At 40.9% G+C, this 25,737-nt stretch overlaps 3 protein-coding genes across 6 annotated transcripts; 1 reads left to right on the forward strand and 2 right to left on the reverse strand.

Moving 5' to 3' along the window:
• Positions 1 to 113: 113 nt before the first annotated feature.
• Positions 114 to 8,775, reverse strand: olfml2ba (olfactomedin-like 2Ba). The gene is made up of 8 exons (XM_040129233.1): positions 8,319 to 8,775; positions 7,921 to 8,184; positions 7,544 to 7,651; positions 6,000 to 6,161; positions 3,953 to 4,181; positions 2,497 to 3,531; positions 1,496 to 1,672; positions 114 to 1,397 (listed from the first exon to the last, which is right to left on the reverse strand). The coding sequence occupies exons 1-8, from the start codon at positions 8,484 to 8,486 to the stop codon at positions 784 to 786; spliced, it is 2,757 nt and encodes a 918-aa protein (XP_039985167.1). The 5' UTR covers positions 8,487 to 8,775; the 3' UTR covers positions 114 to 783.
• Positions 8,776 to 9,474: 699 nt separating this feature from the next.
• LOC120790749 (torsin-1A-interacting protein 2-like) lies at positions 9,475 to 16,387 on the reverse strand. Its single transcript, XM_040128583.1, has 11 exons — positions 16,225 to 16,387; positions 15,512 to 15,620; positions 15,335 to 15,433; positions 15,151 to 15,198; positions 14,537 to 14,692; positions 12,279 to 12,467; positions 11,925 to 12,077; positions 11,503 to 11,673; positions 11,149 to 11,301; positions 10,719 to 10,892; positions 9,475 to 10,494 (listed from the first exon to the last, which is right to left on the reverse strand). The coding sequence occupies exons 2-11, from the start codon at positions 15,564 to 15,566 to the stop codon at positions 9,740 to 9,742; spliced, it is 1,953 nt and encodes a 650-aa protein (XP_039984517.1). The 5' UTR covers positions 15,567 to 15,620; positions 16,225 to 16,387; the 3' UTR covers positions 9,475 to 9,739.
• On the forward strand, positions 16,341 to 20,838 carry LOC120791084 (torsin-1A-interacting protein 2-like). 4 transcript variants are annotated; one of them, XM_040129236.1, is made up of 7 exons: positions 16,341 to 16,561; positions 17,592 to 17,714; positions 17,827 to 18,003; positions 18,533 to 18,640; positions 18,732 to 18,878; positions 19,006 to 19,119; positions 19,251 to 20,838. In XM_040129236.1, the coding sequence occupies exons 1-7, from the start codon at positions 16,489 to 16,491 to the stop codon at positions 20,030 to 20,032; spliced, it is 1,524 nt and encodes a 507-aa protein (XP_039985170.1). In that variant the 5' UTR covers positions 16,341 to 16,488; the 3' UTR covers positions 20,033 to 20,838. The 4 variants fall into 4 exon arrangements, with proteins under 4 accessions (XP_039985170.1, XP_039985172.1, XP_039985171.1 ...); XM_040129238.1 differs by having other exon boundaries at positions 18,536 to 18,640; XM_040129237.1 differs by lacking the exon at positions 16,341 to 16,561 and adding an exon at positions 16,757 to 17,360.
• The last annotated feature ends 4,899 nt before the right edge of the window (positions 20,839 to 25,737 follow it).

The raw sequence follows: 25,737 nt of genomic DNA on the forward strand, positions 1-25,737 counted from the left end.
TTTTTTTTTTGTTCAAAAAAATAAAATTAGTACAATAGATCAATTGTTACTATTTCCTTTTGTCTATAACTCAACTGTAACAGTAAATTACAGGCCTGAACAGTCCTTCTGTCTTTTTTTTTTTTTTTTAAATCTAGTCTTTTCCTGCCTGGTTGTCTTGAGTCTATCCTCACACTCTACCAGTTGGATTAACACTCACAAGCTAGGATTAAAGCCACTTTAACATCAACTGTGGTTAGCCAAACAAAGAAGACATTTTCCGTTAGTATTTCTGAACTTTATTGCAGTCTCCTCAAAGCAATCAGATATGGAGGGAGTAAGTGCTTTCACAAGGCAAATGACCTGTGGCATACGATGCAAAGAAAAATGTAATATAAAACAATGTGTATAAAACAGAAAAACTGAATTTGTCCGCAAAAGTTGGGGATTTGTTCATAGGTGAAGTGTTAATGAATTATTTTTTGTGAAGTTCTTTGACCCAAGCCATTGACTCATTCTGAAACCTTTCTACATTCATTTATCTCAGAGGGCCCTTTTACAGCATTAAAATATATACAGTACAATTTGATGCGTTGACTGAGGAATCAGGCTCACTTTTTTATGTATTTCAGGTAAAACTTAAAACGTTCCTGATGAGAACAAAGCAATGTAATCACAATAAACTGAAGTATATATATGTACATTTTGCCCCCATTTGTCTCCATACTGAAGGCCATGTGGACTGATCTACAATCCATTCAAACCACAGAATTACCTTTTAAAATAACTACTGTCAGACCCTTACTAAGGGTTTACATAGGCAAACTTAATGTTGTATGTGACTTGGTGTCCATTGTCCCACGCATACAACACACCCTCTTTGGGATTGTAGTCAATCTGTGTCGTGTAGGTGTAGTTGTTGGTGAAGGGCATTCTGGGAATCATCTGAGTGTTTGTGTGCGTGTCGAAGGCGTATTCCAGGTTGGCGTCCCTTTGGTTGTTGCTGTCGACAGCGTAAAGGACCCCGCATACGATGAAGCAGTTCCCATAGTGGTTTCTCCTGAGCCCAGTTCTCCAGGTGGTCTCCCTCTGCATGCTGAGGTCTGAGGGGTTCAGTCGACTCAGTACTATCACTTCCTGTAAGAAGCCTTCGTCATCCAGTGCTGGGTAGATGATCCACAGGCCGCTCTCATCCACGGCAAAGTCAATGTCCGAGTGACTGCGCCATTCCCACGGTGATGACGACTCCTCGAACAGGGCGTCGTGCAGCATGGTCCAGGAGGCCACATAACGCTGACGCAGGTCAAACTTGATGATGTCACGGGAGAAGGCACGGTTGTAGTAGAAAGCCCCATCGTAGACCACGTGGCCTGTGCCAATCCAGTTGTAAGGAAGCTTGTAGGAGTTGGTAAAACGGCCTAGAAAGGATAAAGAAGAATGGAGAAGCATGAGATTAATCAGAAGCAAAAGGCAAACAAAAAATAATTGAGAGAAAATTCTGACTAGGGGTTCTTACCTTGTTTGAAAACCTCCAGGTTCCGAAACTCCAGGAGGTTGTTCCCATAATAGAAGTTTGTGACATAAATTTTGTCATTATCAGACTTTGGATCCTTCATCCACGCTCCTTCAGTCCTGCCATAGGTGTTGTGAGTTACAGGCTCGGCGATTGTTGCCAAAGTGTCCTTACACTCCCCTGTAAAAAAGACCCAGAGAGCTATGATTGAGGATTTAGAAGCAATTCAACAACATCCAGACCTACGTCAAAGAGTCTGAAAATAATTACAGACTTTTCTTTTAAACAGCTTGAATCATGGAAAGGGTGAGGCTGCCACAGACGATAGAGCACTGAATTTCAGAGTTTTGCAACTCACAGAGCAATTTCTTTAGTATTTTTCTAGTGACGCATTTAATAACGCTGTGAAAATCATGAAGGCATGATGTCAGTCCTTCCATTGGGTATTTCAAACTGATTAGAGCAAATCACACGTACCTTTTTGGGAATACGTCTTTGGTGCTTTTTCCCCATCAAGCGTCATCATTGGGTAAAATTTTAAAATGATCTTTACTGTGGCTTTTGATCAAATACCATGTTTTCATCAGCCGCAGCTGTAGTCGGTACTGATTGCTGATTAGTAAATGTTAGTGCAGACTAACACATTAATCAAAGATGGTGAATATAATAAATATTACACCGGCTTATCATCAACATGTAAGTGCTGGCACTGTGGGCGCGTTAGCATGCTGATGGTAGCATTTAGCTCAAAGCACCACTCTGCCTAGTAAGTACAGCCTCACAGAGCTGCTAGCACCGCTGTAACATATTTTTATATTTGAGTTTTTGCATGTGGTGCTGATTTCTTGATGTATTCAATGAAGGACAGCAAAGGACAGCAAATTTAGAAGCACCAATATATTTGGTATTAAGAGCAACATACATGTTGATATCTCACTATTTAAACTGAAGAACGTGATGGTGTCATCTTCCCCTCATTTGACATAAAAACTCAACTTATTTACCTGGTTTTTCTGAAGTAAATTCCTCCTGTCTTTGCATTGGCTCATCTAAATTCAGGTGTCCTTCCTCCCCCTTTTCTTCTTCCCAGCTGATTTTGTATTTGCGTTTGACTTGAGCAGCCTGCCTGGTAGTGGTAGTGGTAGTGGTGGTGGCTGTAGAAGAGGTAGTCACAGGTGTGGTGAAAGGCAAAGAAGTGTGTGAAGGCACAGTAGTCAGTCTCTGTGTGGCGGGAGGAAAAGTTGAACCTGAAAAGAAGGTGGATTCAGTTTCTTCTTCTGGCGTTGCGGTAGTAGCCTGTACGGAGGTAGCTTTTGTGGAGGCTGCCGTGGTGTGTACTGGTGCTGAGGTCAGGGCAGCATGGGTCGTGATGGGCAAAGTGGAAGTTGGGCTGTTAGTTGAATCCTCTGTGGTTGGATCTGGTGTAAGTGTGGTTGGATTAGCTACAGTGCTGCCAGGTCTAGTTTGCATTTGCTCTTTCAGCTCCAGGGTAGTTGTTTTCCTCATGGTGGTCGGTGTTTTTTTTGCTGTGAAGGCTGAGAGGATTTCCTTTGTGGCTGTAATTTCAGAGGGACGGGTTGTGTTCATTGTAGTTTCGGTTGTTTCCTTGGAAGTGACGCTTGGGGAGGTGCTGGCTGGTTCATTCTTCAAGAGGACTGGCCACTCAGTGATTCCAGCAGTGACTCTTTGAGTAGTCTGAGGTGCAGTGTCTGCAGCCCTTGTTTTTTGCGTGGTAGAGGTCGGTCCAAACGTGACACTTCTCCTTGTTGATGTGTCACTCTGTGTATCTGTAGACACTTCAGCTGATGTGGTTTCAGTAGCACTCTTGGACTCACTGTGAGTTTCTAAGGTGGACTCAGCTTCTTTCGGTTTTGTCGATTGGCTGGTCTTCTTGGAACTGTGCAAAGGAGCTGTTGTCTTTGGTTGAAATGATCTTGGTCCTGCCCTCGTCCTGGGGCGAGGGACTCTGTGCTGAAGAAGATTCTCCTCAATGAAGAGGTTGATTGGGCTATCACCACTGAATCCATGATACTCAAAAACTGAAGAGAGAAAGGAAAAGGTTTTGCCAAGTAGTCTGAATTTTATGGGCTATTGTGAAATGATGGGTTTTTAAAAATTATGCAGTAACACAGCATTTTTAAAGTTAGTCATTTCCATGCAAATTACAGGGCAAAAAGTGTAATGCGTCAGCTCACAGATGGTCCTTTCAATGATCTGACATCCCCGGCAAAGTAATGTAATATATTTATACATCCAGCCATTCAACAACTTATCCTGTTTTACAGTTACCAGTGTGGGCAAGACATAAAAAAGATTGAGGGTATAATTTTTGACCATAGCTTTGAATCACTTAATGTTTAAGTATTGTGCTGAAGTCACAGCAGTTAAAGCTACCTGAGTGCTCAGTTGATTGATCTGTAAAGTAATGTTGCAACTTCTTGAGACAGTGTTTGTACTTACAATTCTCCCCAGGCTCCCCGTCATCTGCCACCATTGGATCTGGCTCAGATTTGTAAAAGGTCATTCCTCTGATGATCATGCCATTGGGGCCAGTCTTCGACACCTGAGGAGCCTCCTTGTTAGCCACGTTTTTGGGAGTCACCTGAGGTTTGACCTCAATGATCTGAGCAGAACTGTCTGTCTGCAGTAGGGACGAATTTTCCCCAGTAAACTTCCCCTCATACTTTCCCTGTTAGTGGACAGACGGACACACAAAACTTCTATGAGGCAAAAAACATAAACCATACAATGTAAAGATGACACCAATACATCTGTCTGATTACATACTCCGCCGATATTTGTCAATATCAAATATTGACCAATGTGACGGATTTTACTAAAGATATTTACTGTCACATGAAAGTGTGAATGAGTGAATTAGTGAGCTTCTGGGTACACCATGACATCACTGCAACAAATGAAAAGAAAAAAGTAGTCAGACAATCAGATGGACTGTAAACAAACCAACTGATAATCTGAACCACTTTATTGGGAAATAACCCCAAAGTTAGTCCACCCAAAATGTAGGTAATAATTCTTCACCGCAAAGAAAACTGTGTGTGCATAGGATTACGGCAAGAGCAGCAGGTCAAAGTCGAACCCGGAAGTCAGTCTGCAAACTGTGATTAATGTTTACAATGGACATTGTTCGTAATACTTTTGACATTCCCCTTCTGTTATTTCTCTACATAAGTGTAGTTAACCCTGAGTTTGTTTAAAACAAGTGAGGTCATCTGAACGTCTGACTTCTTTTTGACCATGTAGCCATATTCACAGAAACTATGAAGTGCGAACCAAGTTACAATAAGCTTGAATTATCCTTTATCAAAGAAGAAACTTTTAATTTAAAAAAACATTTGTTTAAGTTTCAGCTTTCATTAATAATTTTATGCTTCAAGTTCTCTTGCAAAACATATTAACCCAGTGAATCACTTTCATGTGAAGCCCAGGTCCACCCAGCACTGCTGGACATGCTCGCCAGTTTATACTGAAGTTGTCATGGATCAGGGCCCATTGTTACAGTCACTGGTCTGAGGCATCCTATTGTCCACTGGGACTGCCAAACCTTTTACGCATTCTTGGTCCTTAATCATGGAGACGATGATTTTACTAAGGAGTTTGTGGAAAGAACACACAATTGTTCCTTTTGTTTTGAAGGAACACAGGACTAAATAACGCTTTACCGACCTGAGCACTAACATGTGAATCCAATCACTTCTTTTATACCTTTTCCTTTTTGCTAAATTCTATTATTTCAGTCACAGCCTTCACACCTGCTTTTAATATAGAAGTTATCAGGATTTGCCTCACAATCCGACAATATCGATGGATGTAGCATGGGATAGAATCATTAAATCTTACCTCGAATAAGTTTATCTGCTAAGCTGCTATTTATTCATTCAGTAATTACATTATATACTGGTGTAATTTATTGTGCATAAAAACTAAGGTGGTAGCACTTCCATTTATAGCACATTTATTATGTATATTTACTAAGAATTTACTAGATGATTTGTGTAATTATTGGTTTGCACAAGTAATTATCTAAAGAGTTCCAGGCAAAATTGTGGTTACAGAAATAGTAATTATCTAGTATTTATTAGTTGAATATGCAGTAATAGCTACAAAAAGGTTTTTTACATTCTGTGCATTCCCAGAATTAATGTTGTAGTAAATATCCTGATACTGATATTGGCTAAATAATAATCTTAGTGTGACAGTTAATGTGTTACAACTTTTACAATTCAAGACTAAATAACAAGTGAATACTTACTAATAGGACGTTGGTATCTCTTGGCAATTAAAGTTATTCAGCTTTTTCCATCAGTAATTACCAAGTAACAATAAAGATATGTTAAATTATTACACCTATGTGTTATGTCATGGCACTAACTACAGTCAAACAGAGCAGTAATATAAGGCACTACCGATATCACAGACTTTTACCTTTATGTTACTGGTCCCATCTGCTAACCGCGCGATATCGCTGTTAAGATGTCACACTTACCTCTGGGTTCTGATATGCTGCTGTCCCGCTGGTCTCACTGACTCTCTGCTTGTCCTGATGCCGGTGGGGAGGACTGGTGGATGGGCTTTCAGTCACATTGGCCGGAATCGGAGGGCTCTCCTGGGGCTTCACCTCATTCGTGGTGTTGTTCAGAGACACCGCCTTCATGCAGCCGTGGACAAATCAAGACAGTAACAGAAGTACGGTGCATGTGTTTAATGGAAAATGGGCTGCAATCGTCAGCAGTCATACTCACTAACAGAAGGGAAAAGAATCAAGTGGAGCCCCCTACTATCTTGAGTCACTAATGAACCTTTTTCATTGCAGACCTTCTGACTTGTCACAGTAGAAGAATGACAGGTGTAACTACTAACATTAACATTCACTCTGTTCTATTCAACTGTCCCAGTGAGCCTGACATGTTAAAACGCCCTGTGCTAAAGCAGCTAGGTGCTCGTCTCCCTTACACTCCCCAGTATTCACTTTGAGATGCAGCCAGCGTCTTCACACACTATGCTCACTAACTGTCTCTACACTTTCAACTCTCTCCAGCTGATCTCCACAGCTGAAACGAATTAACTATATATAGTTAATATAGTTAAATATATATATAACTAATAACTAAATTAATAATGGATACACTTCATTTACCCATTAATGTTAACTGCAGCTTCATGCCAAGACAGCTCTGTGAAAAGGGTAATTTCAGAAGCAAATGCCCTGCGCTGACAGTTTGTACATCACAGCTTCCTTAACATCAGGCAGGTAAAGTATGTTGAACATATCAAAATCATCAGGGGTTTTGAACTGTGCCACAGGTCATTGCAAACTCATCAAATTAATGTTAACTCGAACAGTAACCCAGTCAGTGTTTTAGATCCAATCCAAATCCACACATGCAAAGATTATTTTCAGCCAGTTATAAATATGATTTGGAAAACATGACTCATTGGACCAAGTTTGATGGAAGCAGTTGCTGTTAGTGATCAGGAGATAAAACCCTAAGTGTGATATGCAAGGATTGTAAACCTTAGGCCTCTAATCATCGCAATTTGTTCCAATCAGGATTATTTAGAACAATCTTTTAATTTACTGACTAACAGCAAACCCATGGTACATTCACACAGGAGTTTTCAGTTATTTTAGATGATTGGACGTTTCTCTGTGTGGGTATGTAAGCCTCCGTTTACTTTTTCAAAAACTCATACTGTAAGCTTTAAACCATTTCATTGAAACTGTTACCACAGTTAGAAATTTACTAATTTAACAATGGGGGGGGGGGGGCAGAGAAGATATTTTGTTGGTCCATTACAACAGGCCTGTCAGCTCAGTTTTTAAGAAGGGGTCAATACTCAGGCTGATAAACTTGCACATGTGACGGAAAGCCTGGACACCCCTTGGTCCAGCCACCACTGGTCGTTTCCAGATTCATTGTACTGGACCCACGTGAATCGAGAAACCACCGATATGAACACACCTACTACCACCAGTTTGCGCATATGTTATACCAGCATATTTGCTTGAATCTTACACTGTTATTGTACCTTTTCGATGTGTTCCACACGATCCAGGAGCTTAGAGGTGATGGAGTGCAGCTTCAGTAGATCCAAGCCGTAGAATGAGCCCTCCAGCAGCTCAAGGATGGTGGACAGCTAAAATGATCAAGAGGACTCCGTCAAAAGGGGTTTACCGAGACAAACCATGCGTAAAATACGCCCATCCGAACCCCGAGTCTACAGTTATGAATAAAATGAGGGGCTATCCTTCACTGAATCTGATAAAACTTGGTATCCATGCCTCCAGGGATCCAAGCCTCTATAAATCAAGACGTGGAAGGGAGCAGCCTATTGGCTGTGGAGCAGTGACTTGTGTGTACTTGAGGCTCTGGTGTGCATGGAAAATGATCAGGATGACACTTCACCTTGACATTTTCTTTTCCAGCTTCCCTAAGTTGCTTCAGCCTGAACTCTCCCTCGCATGGGTTGACCGCTGACGGCGGAGCGATGCAGGCGCACTTGCACTCTGGCCCAGATGTGATAGTCTCCACAGTGTAGAAGTCCTGCAAAGTGGCGATCCCTTCTTCTATCCGCCGACAGGCGCTCCTGCTCAGGGGTCTGACAACACATTTACACCGACAGTCAGAGCCTTCCGAGAGGGCTTTCACTTTGTCATAATCACCCAGCAGCTACAAAGAGAAGAGGACGGATGTTTTTTCCACCACGCTCAATCAGAAACGTTTGCATTTGAACGCACAAAATGATGAAATGTCCATAGAAGAATCAATGTAAAGAAAGAAAGAAAAGGGACATTTCGCCCTACCTTGGAGAGGATGCTCTCTTGACCATCTATCTCCTCCTGCAGCCTGTCATTTTGCTCCGCATTGCTCTCAAGGTGTGACCTGGGATCTGCACCCATGGTCTTCGGCGCCGCAAAGCCCCGCGCGCAAAACGCACAGCACACTACGACGAACATGCATAACTTATACATGTTGTGAAGCTCACAGAGAACTACTGCTGCGAGTATGCTAAGCAGGCACAGCCTGTCACCAATTAATTTGGCTCCCCAGAAAAATTCATAGCCCACGTCTGGCTCCAGAATCAGAGATGTGTATCCAAAATGTCATCAGACAGGGGGATTACGCCTTATGGCGCTATGTCATCTCTTCCACGGCTGCAGTGAATGTGGGCTAATGAGTCAAAGGGAACCCGCGCACTCGGCGAGAGAGCAGCCGGCATCTGCTGCTGGAGCAGCGCTGACAGGAGGCGGACCTGATCAAACTGGCGAGGAGGAGTCGACCGGCTTCCAGAGAATCTTCACTGGATGTGCAGCTTATTAGTAGTAGGCATAAGTGAGAACTGCACCAAAAGCTTAGGTCTGATCTTCGGTTTTGTGTCAGGTTTAACTTGCAGCTTATTCGAGGTCACATACGGTCGCAGCCTGTCGCACTTTCATTTGATGCCGCTCTGTCGCCTTTCCGCGGCCCAGTTTCAGCTGTGGCGTTGCTGCCCTCTACCCGCGATAGTGTAGATCGAAAAGTGAAACCAACACTTGAACTTGCATGTTTATTTGTAATGTAAGGCACATTTCACTGCGTACTTATCCCCCTCGTGCAAACGTCCTCCAGTACTGTGACGTGTTTAGAAAATGGCACATGAAATGTTCAGTTAAGGCACCTGATGCCGTGCGGGTTTGAGAATCATAACAAAATTGTCATAAAAAACAAAACAAAAACTGAACCCTGTGTTGTGAAACCAAAAGAACATTTCTGTCACGTAACCCTTTCTGATAATTAGCCACAAAAGAACAATAGTCTTACATTAATTTACTTTTCAAATGTACACATATTACAGCAGTTACCATCAAAACTGTACATATACTGTGAAATCCACACAATGCCCCAGTTGAATCACTTTTCATTTTGCATCTTGTATGCAATTACATGATCAAGGGACTAAAAGAATTAAGTGCCACAACCTTTCTGTCAAACATTTTTTTAATGATGGATGTCCACAGAAGTTTTATTAATATCCCCATAGCTTAATTATTATAAATGTCTTACTTCTACTGGATGCCTTCATCTTTAGTGAGCCTCAATATAGTAAGAAAACTTTGGGTCTTTAAAACCAGCGTGCTAGCCCCAGAATCACTGGAGTTGCCTAGTGAGAGATCTGATACCAATGTAAGGCGGTAGTTTAGTTCTTAGCCTGAAGGTTCAAACAAAGAGTGATTATTTATGTGCCCTAGCACCCTTTATGTTCTATCCTTTCCTCTGTCGCCACAGGAAGGATGAGGTGAGAAATACGGCTCCAGAGTCCACTGTACTTGTCAAGGTCCATCCTGTCAAAAGATACAGGGTGGCCATGAGTAATGAACTTCTTCTGAAGGTGGTCGTCCACCATCTCCTCCACATCAGTCAAAGGCATCTTGGCATCAATCTCCTTTTCGTGCCCCAGCAGCACTGTAAAGATCAGAAAAGTCTTCTTATATGCAGCGTTCTCATGGTCACAGTAGCGATAGAAAATGAGCGTGGAGCCTGGAGGGAGCTCCTCGAAGCGGTGAATGACAGCCACGGGTTTGTCTCCCTCGAAAGCTCCTTGCAACTTGCTGTCGATATCCAGTTTGACCTGGTCGCTGTCCTCGCTGGCTTTGTTGGCTCCATCGATGTGGAGGACCGAGCCGTTGAGGGCAGAAGAGAAGGCGGAGGCCAGGCCTTGAGCCAGGCAGTGCAGTGTCCTCTCGGCTCTGGGGCCAGCGGTCAGGATGAGACTCACTGGCGCTGTGGGCTGGGCCGTCTGGAGGTGCCTCTGCAGGTGGATCCTGCTCCTAATCCAGAGCTCAGCACGCTGGTGAGGGAACTGCATCTTCAGGTTTTCCATTTGCCTGAGGAAGACGTCTACATTGTTTTTCGGAGGTGGAGACTCAGGCTGGAGGAGATGATGCACCAGAATGGCAACAACCACCACCATACCCACTGCTTTCAGGCATCCTACACTTCCTATGGAGAGAAGGCACATGTTTTGTCTTATCCAGTACTTTATACAGTAATTCATAAGTTATTCATGATTATGATTATTGTGTATCAAGTAATTCATAACACACATTGTTAGGGAACAATTTATTTTTAATGGCAATCACTGAGATTGGCCCGTAATCATCACAACACTAAAAACAAACAAGAGAAGATAAAACATAAGGAAAAAGTAAAAAAAAAAAAATTACGTCCAAGAATTCCAGTAATCTCTGGAACTGTGGGTTCAGTAGTCTCCTGAGTGGTAGAGCCGATGTTTTCAACAATTTTTCTCAGTTTAATTTTTTCTTTATTCTCTTCCTCCTCTGAGATTTCCTCTGGCCATGATGTCTTTAGGGAGGTTGTGTTCTCCTGTATCTCTCTGTCTTTAGGGGGGGAACAGATTAACATAAACTTAAAAAAAAATCAAAACCAAAAAACAACCCCCCCTCCCTCCAAAGAAAAACCAAAAAAAAAAAAAAACAGACACCCCAGCTGCACATGCATGATCCCTCACTGGCTTCCCACCAGTATCAACCAACTGTTGTGTTAGATTGGAATACCCAGAAGCTCAGCAACCCAAAGCAGAAAGTTAAAAAGGTAAAAGTAATTGAAATTTCAAAAAGAAAAAGTCAGACTCACTCCCTCCAGCTTTAGTGTTTGCGTCTTCATTAGGTTTAGCTTTGGGTCCATCTACTTGGTCATCCTCTCTGTCACTCGGGGTTGTTGAAGCGGCTGCTTCTGGTTCTTTCTCATCTCCAGTGTGGTCTTCGGCTGATAAACGCTTGTTGGTCTCTGTAAATGTAATCCATAAGTTATTTATGATTATCATTATATCAATTAATTATCATATGTATCAATTAATGCATAACACACAATGTTACGGATTATTATTTATTTATCTAAAATTGCAGTCACTGAGATTCGCCAGTAATAATCACAAAACTAAAAACAAACAAGAGAAGATAAAACATAAGGAAAAAGTCACAAAATTACCTCCAAGAATTCCAGTAATCTCTGGAACTGTGGGTTCAGTAGTCTCCTGAGTGGTAATGCAGATGTTTTCAACAGTTTTTCTCAGTTTCATTTGTTTATTCTCTTCCTCCTCTGAGATTTCCTCTGGCGATGATGTCTTTAGGTAGGTTGTGTTCTCCTGTATCTCCCTGTCTTCAGGAGGTAAAGCACCAGTGGGGAAAAAACCAGATTAAGATAAATTTAGAAAAAATCAAAACCAAAAAACAAAAAAACCAAAAAAAAAAACAGACACCCCAGCTGCACATGCATGATCCTCACTAGATTCCCAACAGTATCAACCAACTGATGTGTTAGATTGGAATACCCAGAAGCTCAGCAACCCAAAGCAGAAAGTTAAAAAGGTAAAAGTAATTGAAATTTCAAAAAGAAAAAGTCAGACTCACTCCCTCCAGCTTTAGTGTTTGCGTCTTCATTAGGTTTAGCTTTGGGTCCATCTACTTGGTCATCCTCTCTGTCACTTGGGGTTGTTGAAGCGGCTGCTTCTGGTTCTTTCTCATCTCCAGTGTGGTCTTCGGCTGATAAACGCTTGTTGGTCTCTGTAAATGTAATCCATAAATTATTTATGATTATCATTATATCAATTAATTATCATATGTATCAATTAATGCATAACACACAATGTTACAGATTATTATTTATTTATCTAAAATTGCAGTCACTGAGATTCGCCAGTAATAATCACAAAACTAAAAACAAACAAGAGAAGATAAAACATAAGGAAAAAGTCACAAAATTACCTCCAAGAATTCCAGTAATCTCTGGAACTGTGGGTTCAGTAGTCTCCTGAGTGGTAATGCAGATGTTTTCAACAGTTTTTCTCAGTTTCATTTGTTTATTCTCTTCCTCCTCTGAGATTTCCTCTGGCGATGATGTCTTTAGGTAGGTTTTGTTCTCCTTTATCTCCCTGTCTTCAGGAGGTAAAGCACCAGTGGGGAAAAAAACCAGATTAAGATAAATTTAGAAATTAACAAAAAACAAAAAACAAAAAATAACCCAGACACGCCAGTTACACATGCATGATCCCTCACTAGATTCCCAACAGTGAACACGGCCTGTTGAGTTAGATTGGAACAACCAGAAGCTCAGCACTGAAATATATTAACATAAGTATTCAGACCCTTTTTTATGGCACTTGATATTTAGCTCTGTCTATACTGTATACAGTAAGAACTCACTGCTGACGATACATATCGGAGCAAAAACCAAGCCATGAGGTCGAATAAACTGCTTGTAGAGCTCAGAGACGGGACTGTGCCGAGGCACAGATCTGGGGAAGGCCACTAAAATCTCTACACTGCATTGAAGGTTCCCAAGAGCACAGTTGCCTCCATAATTTTTCAATGGAAGTAGTGCAACAACCAGGATTCTTCCCTAGAGCTGGCCCCCTGGCCAAACTGAGCAATCGGATGAGAAGGGCCTTCGTAAAAGAGCTGACCCTGAATCTGATGGCCATTCTGGCTGAGCTCAGGAGATCCTGTGTGGAGATGGAAGAAGCTTCCAGAAGGACAACCATCACTGCAGCACTCCACTGATCTGGGCTTTATGGCAGAATGGCCAGACGGAAGCCTCTCCTCAGTGAAACACACATGAAAGGAGTTTGCAAAAAAAGCACCTAAGGACTCTCAGTCTGTGAGAAACAAGATCCTATGGTCTGATGAAACTAAGATTGAACTGTTTGGCCTCATATCTAAGTGACATGTCTGGAGGCACCAGTCACCACTCATCACCTGCCCAATACCATCCCAACAGTGAAGCATGGTGGTGGCAGCATCATGCTGTGGGGGTGTTTTTCAGCAACAGCAACAGGGAGACTTGTCAGGGTTGAGGCAAAGCTGAATAGAGCAAAGTAAGGAGATATCCTTAATGAAAATGTGGTCCAGAGTGCTCAGGACCTCACACTTGGCTGAAGGTTCACCTTCCAACATGACAATGACCCTGAGTGCACGGCCAAGACAGCGCAGGAATGGCTTAGGGACAAGTCTGTGAATGTCTTTTAGTGGCCCAGCCGGACCCCTGCCTTGAAACCATTGAAACATCTCTGGAGAGACCTGAAAATGGCTGTCCACCGACGGTCCCCATCCAACCTGACAGAGCTTGAGAGGATCTGCGGAGAAGAATGGCAGAAAATCCCCAGATCCAAAGCTTGTTGTGTCACACCCAAGAAGACTCAAGGCTGTTACTAAGTACTAAGTAAAAGACTGAATACTTATGTCAATGTGATATTTCAATTTTTACTTCCTTTTCATTTTTAAAGTTTTCACAGAAAATTCTACAATTCTGTTTTTGCTTTGTCAGTATGGGGTATTGAGTGTAGATTAATGAGGGGAAAAATGAATTTAAATGATTTGAGCATAAGGCTGCAACCTCACAAAATGTGAGAAAAGTGTAGGAGTCTGAATACTTTCTGTAGGCATGACCATAAACACTGTCAAATAGCTACTGAATACAGCACTCCAGGCAAATGCCAATATTTTGTGACTAAAGAGACATTTGTTTAATCACAACCAATTACAGGACATGTGTGATGAATTGATGGATATGTGTTCGATGGTGGTAAACGAGACTGCAGTAGCAAGCTGAGGAGTTCATAGACACTGCAGTGATTAAGGCAAATGAATGCTGTAATTTTGCCTCTGCAAACATCCACACAATTCTTACAACTCCAACAAATTTCCAAAAGGAAACCTTGAATTCAAAAATGCATTTTCATTGTCTAAAGTTTAGCAGATATTAACTGTCAAAAGTGTAAATGTTGATGTTAACCGTTTGCAGTCGGTAAAGCTCTGCACTCATTGTACAAAGTGTTCACACCACGAACACTGCGTAGAAAACTGCAGTTACAACATTTTTTGATTACTTACAATTGAGACAAATCACACTGGTTAGAGCCCTTACACAGCTTTTCCAAAGTGAGTTAAATGAACTACCCTGGCTCTTTAAAAACTGTTAATAACAACTGAATCACTTGTCATAGCACTTTGATGGTAACACTCACTGGAAATGTCAGCCTTCTTGGTTTGCCCCTCGCTTTTCGGCGTCTTTCTGTTGTAATCCCCATGACTTCCGTCATCAGCCTGAGAAGGGGTGCTGTCCTCATGTGGAAAAGATTCTTCTGTAAGAGGCACCCCCTTCTCTTTAGCTGAATCACAGTCTGTAACAAAAACAGGTGATCAAGTGTCATTTAAGTTATAGCCTGACTGAACTCATCTTAATTTTCAATTTCCATGAAAACTGTTTTAATTTCTATTCCAGATTTGATATATAGACAGAAAGATTTGATTTTTCAACATACCTTTTGCCTAGCAAAACCAGTTACAAAAAGTTTAGGGTAATTATGGGTGACACATTGAAAAATGGTTAACAAGACTAGCACACTACTGTGGGAGGACAGCAAAATGTAAAACAATCTGGGTAAAGTACAGAGACAAGACAACCTGTGTCACATTTACCTATACATGAACACATTCTTATGCAGGAGCAAACGAAATATCAACACAACCTTTAAATCACTGAAGAAATTCACTTTGGATTTTGTTGTTGCTGATGAATGTTCTTTGCGAAAGACTATATGATGGAAATCAAACACTGATATTATACTATTACTTTTACCATCAGGCTGCTCCGTGGTTTCACCAATGTTGTTTTTACTCTCGCTGTCTGTGGATACATATGTGCAAGCTAAATTTTGTTAGGTGAGACAGACGCCATATTTGATTAGAACAGTATATGCAGAAACACATTTGGTAAAGACACACTGACTGGTTTACAAATGACCTTGCTTGAATATTTTTACCTTGCTGCTTTACATCCAGAGCAATATTAGCCTTCTCCTGTTTGTACTCCTGTGAGACGTGGACCAACTTTATGTACTGTGTTTTGTCTACACTGATATCTGTAACAAAAAAAATTAATAAATTTAAACCACTGCTGTAAATGTTTTGTAAGTATACTAATCCAATAGAAGTGATACCTGTTTCAGTGCCTGCTTTGTGCTGGTGGCTGACTTCTGTTTCTCGCTCTGCCATTTCTTGCAATAGGGGCACTTCACTTACTTCAATGGTTCACTGGATGGTTCAAAGCTGCATAAAACAAATGTAACATTTGATGTAACAGCCCCAAGTATTTCTTAGTTTTGCACTGAATCTCGGGACATGTCGTGACAGTCCAAATTGATGTTGCAAAACTGCTTATGTACCTGTCATCAGCGACAGGCTGAAAGATAATCTTCGATTACTATTTAAAATAATCTAAAATTTCGAGTTTTCAACTAACAGTCATTTGAGAAAGACAAACATGCAAGGTTGCAAACATGTAAAACAATTAATGCTCAAAACCGAAATTACTTAGTTTTCTGTTTTGATGTTTCGGGGGGGGGTGCTAAAGAATATTCTGGGGCTAACTTACAACTGAATTTGCTGTGTGAGCAGACAGTAAGTACATGGAAGAAGAAAGTGGTTAACTAACATTAGTTTGAGAGAAAAACGGCTCACCGGTAACCAAAATAATAGCATCCATAATGTGTGAACTATTGGTTAGCTACCTAGCTAGCGGGTTAACTGACAGCCAATTTAGCAAACCTTGCCACCAGTGCAAAGCAATACATGTCATTCGTCTGTAAGAATAGCCCTGGTTTAACTTTATTAACCCATTGATAAGTGGTTACTTTCAATATCCTATTCTTACCAGACGTGCCCTTGATCACATCGTCGTGGAAAATGACCTATGTAACGTTTTCTTATCTTATTTCTGGGTCCGTGTGTAGCACCAACAGAGGACCAACACACAGGCGGAACGTTCAGTCGTGCCCTTGTTTCAATTGAGATAATTTCCGGACATAGACGGTGTGCGGACACAAAATGTCTCCCTTAAAAATCACATGAGATGCTGTTTCTCGTCGTATTATTTAACTTGTGTTTTTGGTATCGTTCGGTCGAGTTGAAATCATAAATGGATTCCAAGGATTCTGAAAATAAGGTTTCTCGCCCCGTGAGACGATCGACAAGGCAGACGTCCGTTAAAGGTGAGCACATGAGTGTAATGATAGTTTGTTAAATTAGCCTTAGCCCCGGAGCTAGCTGACTTTAGCTCACGCATAGTTAAAAAAAACAAAATCCCTTGAATTTCTGCTTTGACTAACGTTAGCTTACTTTATGAGTGTAGACTTTGACGGCTTGGAGTTCTTCGGCATTTTATTTAGTCAGCTGTGGTTGAGGGCACTCACACACTACAGTCATTTGTTTCTTATCCTTCTTTAGTACTTCTTTAGTACCATGGTAAAAGCAAGTGTAGTTTAAAATAAATGGAGGAATCTCTTCCCTGTCGATTTTCTCGGGAAGTGCTCATCTAATAATCTTCACTTCCTTTGGTCCTCAGCAGTACACCCGCCAAGTTTGAAGTCGATCGGACGAACGGTCGTCGAGAAAATCAATATACAGGGAGGCAGACAGACAGAGGTTCCTCTGTTTATAGTGAGATTCTTATCAGATTCTTGTGTGGATCACATGGCCGTGGAAAACGTCCCACGTTACGTTTCCTCATCTTTTCTGGGTTCTTGTGTCGCACCGACAGAGCTCCCAACACACGAGCGGAACGTTCAGTCGTGCCCCGTGTTTCCATGGAGATAATTTCCGGATATCGGCGGCGTCAGGTCACAAAATGTTTCCTTTAATAATCACAGGAGATGCTGTTACTCGTCGTATTATTTAACTTATGTTTTTGGTATCGCTCGGTCGAGGTGCAATCATAAATGGATTCCAAGGTCTCTGAAAGTAAAGTGTCTCGTCCTCTGAGACGATCGACAAGGCAGACGTCCGTTAAAGGTGAGCACATGAGTGTTACGGTCGTTTGTTAACTTAGCCTTAACCCTCGGAGCTAGCTGACTTTAGCTCACACACAGTTGATAACAAATCCCTCGAATTTCTGCTTAGATTAAGTCAGCTGACTTTATCAGTGCAGACTTTGACGGCTTGGAGTTCTTCGGCATTTTATTTAGCCAGCAGTGGTTGAGGACACTCACGCACTACAGTCATTTCCTCTTATTCCTTCTTTAGTACTGAGTATCGAGCCGACCCCCAGGGGTCCTCTGAAGAGGATCAAAAAGGGCGCAGAAAACCGAGCTCCTGTTGCAGCTGTTAATGGTTCCAGACATAAGGAGAATGGCTCGGAGGATGAAGGTGGGATGCTCCAGTGAACAGTATTTGCCCTAATTACAACGACAGTTAACCCTCCGTGTGCTCTGTTCGGGGCGATGCGAGCAACTGTGTCTTTTTATTTCCCACTTCGCAGAGGGCCCTAGCAAGAAGATCCGGCTGGACACCGAGAGGGCAGAAGGCGGCAGTGGTGATGAGAATGAGATGGATGTCCAGGAGTCAGCTGAAGATATGGAGAGCGATCAAAACCAGGAAATGGATATGGAGAGGCAGGATTCCTCTCATGGCAGTCATCCACCCAAAATATGCCGAGGTTAGGGCTTTTAATTACAATTAAGTCATACATCATTTTTTGATTAATTGCTTGATAAATGTCAAAAATCATTACACATTTATCTAATATACAATGAAATAAAACTATCAGATTTGAGAAGCTGCAATCAGCGAATATTTTGCTTTTTTGCTTGATAAATGACTAATAAAAAGGTTACATGTCATACTTAGAGATTTTTCTTTATATTTATAGAGTATTATATTTATAGAATTGTATTAGGCCTCACCACCTATTGATTATATGTGGCAGATCAATGACACTACCACAGTTGTATTTGACAAGTCATTTTTTTGTGTGTGTTTTTAATGTGTCTGCTAATGCTTCCAGGTGCTATCAAATAACAAACATGGCATCTTATTTTCCAGGTGTACTCTGGTTTCTGGCCACTATACATTTTACATAGTTTGAAAACTGTTTTCCTTTATTGTCACAGGACTCAACAGCATAGGATCTAACCAAAGGTAGTTTAGTGGTTTTATTTAAACTAATGTTTTCCCTCTGTTTAAAGCAGACGCCATTGGAGATGTGAATTTATTCCCTCGTGTAGTGCTCCATGAACGCTGCCGATCCAGTCACGGTGTAAATGAAGATGCAGAATGGATTAAAACCAATAGAGGTAGGCAAATGCTGTAAATTCATTCTACATGGGAATCATAACATTAAGAGAGGCTAATACAGTTGTCCTAATCTCGTTTGTTTGTTTTCAGTAAAACCATCAACCAAAGGACCTGCAGCCCCCACCAAGTCTGCCATGCAAAGCAGACCACCACCAAACAGACATGATGTGCTGATCCCCAAGATCACCAGCATGGCTGAGTACAGGAAGACGATGGAGACCAAAGCCAAGGGCGCTGGTATTATAGACACTTTTATTCAGCCAGATTTTACTCAAGAAAATTGCACTGGGCACCCATTCAATGGGTTTTTACATATCTAAAAATGATCAGATTTCTACACTAATAAATTCTTCCTCATCTTTAGCCATACGCAGAGTTAACCACCTTATCCAAAAGGATCCAGCCTCAGAGAAATGCACAACAGAACGTTTGAATAACATTCCAATTAAAAAAAGAACGGTCCAGCACAAGAAACAAGGTATTGCACCTTCAACTGAAATATAAAGTCTTGAGAAAACTGCTCTGGATATTCTTGTAAATTATTTTCATACCCAAAGATACTTGCGCTATATTATTTGCTATACTACATTTGAATTTTTTTCTTTTCAGGATTCATGTGGTATTTATGGTCTTTGGTTCTCTTGGCGCTGCTCAGTTCCGCTGCATTGCTGGCATACAACAAAATCCCTGTGGTCCAAAGGGTCGCAGATCTTGGAAGGCATTTATCCAGGGCTGTGAAGCCGGAAATGTTTGCAAATCAATTGTCTATTCTTGAGGCTCAGTTCCCCAGTCAGCGGCCCGAGTTGTGGAAGAGGAGCAAGATACACCTGGAAAGGCACCTCAAAACAGCCCAGCCCACAGCGCCAGTGAGTCTGATCTTCACTGCTGGCCGCAGGGCTGAGAGGACGCTGCACTGCCTGGCTGAGGGACTGGCCTCCTCCTTCTCGTCTGCCCTCAATGCCTCCGTTCTCCACATCGATGGAGCGAGCAAAGCCAGCCAGGATAGCGATGAAGTGAAGCTGGACATTGATAACCAGCTGAAGGCAGCCTTTGAAGGTGGTAAACCTGTGGCAGTCATTCATCGCCTCGAGGAGCTGCCTCCAGGCTCTACCCTTATTTTTTATCGCTACTGTGACCACGAGAGCGCCGCATACAAGCAGGTCTTCTTGTTGTTTACTGTGCTACTGCCTCAAGATGAGATCAGCAGTGGTTGTCTGAAGGATGTGGAGGAGATGGTGCAAGACTATGTTAAGGAGAGGCTGGTGGGCTCCAGCAGCCAAACTTCCTTCAATGAAATGGACACTGACAAGTACAGTGGACTGTGGAGCCGCATCTCCCACCTGATCTTGCCTGTGGTGTCTGAGGAGGAAGTGGAGGAGAAAGGATGCTGATGAAACAAGCTGGCATCCCAGAGAAGCTACTACTTTGGACCAGCCTGATGCTTCTTGCTACTGTGCAGGAGCTATGAAACAGAGAAGTAATATGGAAATATAACATCTGTGCTGTGATATTTCACATATTGACTTGATTTAAAATTTTTGAAAGTGGTATTAATCTCTCACTGTCAGAGATGAGATTGTACTCAGGCTGCAGTCCAATGTCTGATTCAGTTGACCTGCTTACAAGATGTTCAACACAGTTTTTAAATACCTGTACATGTACAGGCAATGGTGTTGCAACATTATTACACTTCCAAAGAAGGGTATTCAATGCATATTCTTATGCAGATTTAACATACAACATTTACAAGATAGAGACCACTTTGTTCAACTGCTTTTTAATGGACATTTGCAATCTAAGAGGAGTTTCTGGTGAATGACCAGCCTGGACTACACTGGGTCCTTCTTTGGAACTATCAAAAAAATGTTTAATTTTTTGTCGAAATCCACAATTCTTGTATCTTTCTAAGTCAAATCTCAGAGACAATTGATGGCTGACTTTATTTTTCTGTTTAATGCCCCCATGGAGATGTGTGTCACTTAATTTAATTATTTTGTGCACACAGTTTGTTTGGTTTTGCACTAAAAATGTTGTTCACTAGCCATCTTACCAAGAGTACTGGCTTTTAATAAGATACATATTTTATATTCTTTGTTTTTTGTGAATGTTTATATGTTTGGTGATGTCTTTTTCCTAGATTGGAATATTTTTTGATAGCTAAATATAAAAATATAAAAAGTGTGTGTGTGTGTGTGTGTGTGTGTGTGTGTGTGTGTGTGTGTATACACACATCTATAGAGATATCTATATATCTATATAGATATAGATATTTATCTGTATATGTATGTGTGTGTGTGTGTATATATATATATATCTATATAGATTTAGATATAGAAATATATTTTTATATATATATAGATATACATATATATCTTGGTTACAAAAAGTTTGTTGTTCTCCCCACTGAAATGTACTTGCAATGCTGTCAACATAAAATGCAGGTTCTCATTAAATGATTTGAATTTGTACAAATATATTTGACTAAAAATGATCACAAAATGTGCCTTAAACACTCATATGGAGAAGATTAGACTGTTTGAAAAGCACCAAAACACTCATTGGTCATTTGATACTGTATCTTGACAATGATGTCAGAACTCAAACAAGCTTTCTTCCTGATAGATTTTTCTAATGTCTGCAAATTTGAATTATAAAATGTTCTTCCTTGATATCACTCATTCCTCTTACGTTGTTATTCTGAGATGAATATTGTTTTGCTAATATGAAGACCTGGATATTTTCAATAAAGATTATTTTGATACCCAAAAGAGTTAATTGTCTAACGCACAGTTGTCCATAGTCTCTATTTGCGTGTTTAGTTTCAGGAACAGTTGTAGGGAACTTGTGACAAAGGAGATTATAACACACAATTGGAGGGCATTTGGGCTTTTCTGTGTGTCACATAGCCAACCGTGCTTTTGTTGATGAGTAATGATAAAATGATAGTGAAGGGAAAGCTAATACATCTTAAAGGAGCAGTGCGTAGGATTTAGGGGGATCTATTGGCAGAAATGGAATATGATATTCATAATTATGTTTCCATTAGTGTATAATTACCAGAAACTCAGACTCGTTGTTTTCATTAGTTTAGAATGAGCCCTTCATATCTACAAAGGGAGTGGGCCCTCTTCCATGGAGCCCACCATGTTGCAACCCCCATGTTTCTATAGTAGCCCAGAACGGACAAACCAAACACTGGCTCTAGGGAGGGAACTTTAGTGTTTTAACGTTGCCTGTGGGCCACTGTAGGTTCTCCTTCACACTTTGGAGGGGAGGGGTATTTAGTTGGTTGCAATCTGCAACCTCACTGCTAGATGCCACTAAATCCCACACACTGGTCCTTTAACAGCATCCGAAGTGTACAGCATCCAGCCTAGAAACAAGGAACTTATGAAGTTCCAGTTATGAGGTATAAGTCAGTACTGAAGAGAAAAATAACAACATGACTGTGAATAAAGGGCCAAATTATTTTTAAAGTTACAGTGTATAAATACTTGTTCCTACGTGGAAAACATCTCTGTGGCCTCCACCTACTGCATTCCAAGACCTTAAAGTGGCAATCTCAAAGATTTCCATTTAAATAAATGTCTGTTAAGTCACTATCTATCGCCGAATGAGGCAACACAATGGTGATTGAGCCCATGGCCCACTGATGAAGTATTGCAATATTTATATATTTGCAGTATTACGAACTGGGTGTCTGTAGCGACATTGCGACATTTCCGGGAAAAAATGCTGTATTAAGTTACTACTAATGCAAACCAAACATTTCCTGCTGCTCAGCTTCACATTAAAACCATTTAACTGGCAAAACCAAAGTTGACTTTTATTATGAAGTAGTCACAGGAAATCCACACAGTTAAGGACATGACCATACCACTGAAACATCCCTCCCCTCAGTGATAACTGGAGATACATAACGACTATAGTGAATGATATGGCTCCAACGATGACGATCACTGAAACAGCAGTATCGGTCACTTCGGCTGCACTCAGCTTCTTCAGAAATTCAGACAGGCCTTGGTGAGAAACAGGCATGAAATTGTATTTTTACTGTAATGCCAGATGTTACAAATAGTTGTCATGACAATACAAAATGTTTAAATCAAAACATGTTATATTTTCACGATGTGGACAGGATCTCGTCTTTTTTTTCTCTGTTGCCTCCTTTTCTCACTACTTTTACTTTCTCACTACTTTTTGAGCTCCTTGTAAAAGAAAAAAATGACCAATATTATTTTTTCTTTTTAAGAAGCCATACTGTATTTCATCCATAATATTATATTCTAGAAGCAGAATACTACAAATCATTCACCTGTTTTGCTTTTTCTCAGTCTTGTTTGTCTGTGAGTACTGAATATGAAAACCAAGACTGCGAACAGAAAAACCCACACTGTGTAAGCGACGATCACTTTCAGAAGCCAAGACTCTGTCATGCTCTGCCTGCAGTCATCAATCCTCAAAACAACAATAAAGATGACGGCAACTGTGTGAAATAGATTTGGAAAAGAAATCAGAGCAATGAGCAGGCAATGTCAACTATCTGAAGAGATAGTGAGAGCTGTGACATTGCTTAGCCTGTCTCTGTTGATGTAAAGCAATAGTTCGACATGTTGGGAAATGTGCTTATTTGCATTCTTACCAAGAGTTACATGTGATGATTTCTGTCCTGTAAATATATTGGGGAAAATGGGGGATCAACCAGCCTGACGTCTGCCTAGTAGCATCTCTAATGCTCACTACTTAACATGTTATATCTCATTTGTTTAATCTGTATAAAAGTTGTAATGTAGAAAAGTCAAGTTGCAGCTTTACAGGGAGTTATGTACTGGAATATTTCTTGGCCTTGAGCAGCAGTGTCTCTGCAGTTCAATTGATAACGCAAGGATGCAGGATGAGAAGTACAGCTTTGGAGTGCTTGTTGTGCTTATCGTAGTGCTTGACTTCGCTGTAGTTTTAGTTCGTGGCTCAGTACTTGCAGAAGTGCTCGGTTGAGTAGGTCAAGTGACATCCACATCCACTCGTTCCAAGAATTTCAAACATATCAGACAATAACAGATGTTAATCCTTTTGCTCTGTATTGTAACATAAAGCAAAACTGGAGCAGCTCTGTTTTGTCTTTGATTTTTGGAGGTCAATCAAAGTGTACAAATACTTTAAAAGTAACCTGACAGTCATGTCTAGCTCTGCTCCTGCCATAAATTTGCCCTCTTCTGTTCTTATACTCAGGTGACAATGATTCATACGACTGTAAGAAGGGAGCATCTGCAAACCCATGCACCTCTGTGATGCAGTTAAGGCCAATCAAAATCCACATCCACATCTGTAAAACAAATGTGCAATGCCATCTGTAAATGACATAAACCAAATGTAAACATGTCTTTTTCAGCCTTCTTCATCAACGTGCAGTCACTGAAGATTAATAAACTTAGCCTGAAACACTGTTACAGTGATAACCAGCTGAGGAACTGCAAACATAAGTATCTTTTTAGTTTCTTACTGTAAATATGCAAATACATTTTTCAGTTAGTGCTCTCTCTACTGCAGCACATTGGATTTAGATGACAGAGTAATCAAGTTGAAAGTGTTACAGCTTTAGGGGCTGCGGTATATTTTATTTTGTATTCTGTGTCTGTAGAGTACCCTCATGACTTTGTTACCTTCAAACTGGTGGAACAGGTGGAACGCTGAACGAGACATGCTTAAATTTTATTTTTGGGGTCAGTCCATGGGAAGACACTGTTATGTTTGAATGTCTTGGATGACAAGATGAAATATGGCAGGGGGCCAAGAATCACAAAAGTTTGCAACCTAATAGTAGAAAATCCTCAACTATGAGAAATAGGTCAAATGATCCTTAAATTAAGCCCCACCCTAGGGAATGTTTGACACACCCAAGGGAAGAAGCACCAAGGTATATGAGGGTAGAAAAGGGTTTATCTCAGATTCAGTGTCTGTGTTCAAGAACCACCCTTGGTTTTACCGTATTATGCTGAATTTTACAGTAAATCTATAGAATCATACCAAACTCTGCCTGTCTTCATGTTTTATTTTGTGTAATCAGTTGAATGATTGTTAAATGCCTGTTACTCATTAGAAAGAGCTAAATTTCCCTTACTGTTCACCCAGTGCAGCTGTAAACACTCTTGGATTAAAGTCAGAAAGGGCTCCTCCTTCCAGGACAGCTAGGTATGTGACGTGTGCCAGAGCACACTGGAACAATTCAGCGGACCGAATAAAGAAGTCAGAGAAGGCAATCCAAGTGCACAGCTCTGCCCGCGTGCACAAGTGAAGTGGTAAACAAAATACACTTTCCCTTTATCTCTAATCAGACCTACTGTATATCTCAGATTATTCTCATAGTTTGTTGGTTTCCCAACAGCAGTTTCCTTATTTGCTCCACTCTTTCTGTAGAGAACTTTCATGACAGTTCTCAAAGGAAATGTCATCACTGATTTTTTTTGGAAAGTCTGTCTGTGTGTGCCTACGTCCATATCAGTCCTACAGTCAACACAGAAATGAGACACTAAGAAAAAAACAAAGCTAAATTAATATATTGTTGCTGTGTGAGCCAAATGTGACTCAGCCAAATCATGAGTATAAATATCACTCAGAGTTAAAAATAAATAACTAAATGAAAGGTGTTTATGTTGATATAGGCACACATCCTTTGGGGTGTAATCCAGCACTGCGGATAGCACTACACACTCAATGCAAAATCAATCCACAATGAAACAGAGAAAACTGCTTCTTCATGAACATACGTTTTGGTATTTTAGCTGTAGATTTTAGCTGTATTTTGCAGTATGACCCATTTGAAAGCATCATCGGTCTTTCTTTTGCAGTAAAACACGAGGCTATGTATAGGGCCATAGCATAATGTAAACTTATTCCAATTTATAAAAGTTGACAGTATTATATCAGTATGATCTTTTTTGGCCCTTTTGAAATCTTATTAATGCTAATACTGGTAATAATAATTCAGCAAAGCCACATGTAAGCATAATAATGATCACTCAGATCAATGGGGGCAGTGCAACGTCTGTGCAAAGGGTGTGTCCAGATTGAAGTGTGTGGCAAAGGCTGTGTTTGAATG

Source organism: Xiphias gladius, chromosome 6, assembly GCF_016859285.1.
Source record: "Xiphias gladius isolate SHS-SW01 ecotype Sanya breed wild chromosome 6, ASM1685928v1, whole genome shotgun sequence".
In the NCBI taxonomy this organism is placed as follows: Eukaryota; Metazoa; Chordata; class Actinopteri; order Istiophoriformes; family Xiphiidae; genus Xiphias; species Xiphias gladius.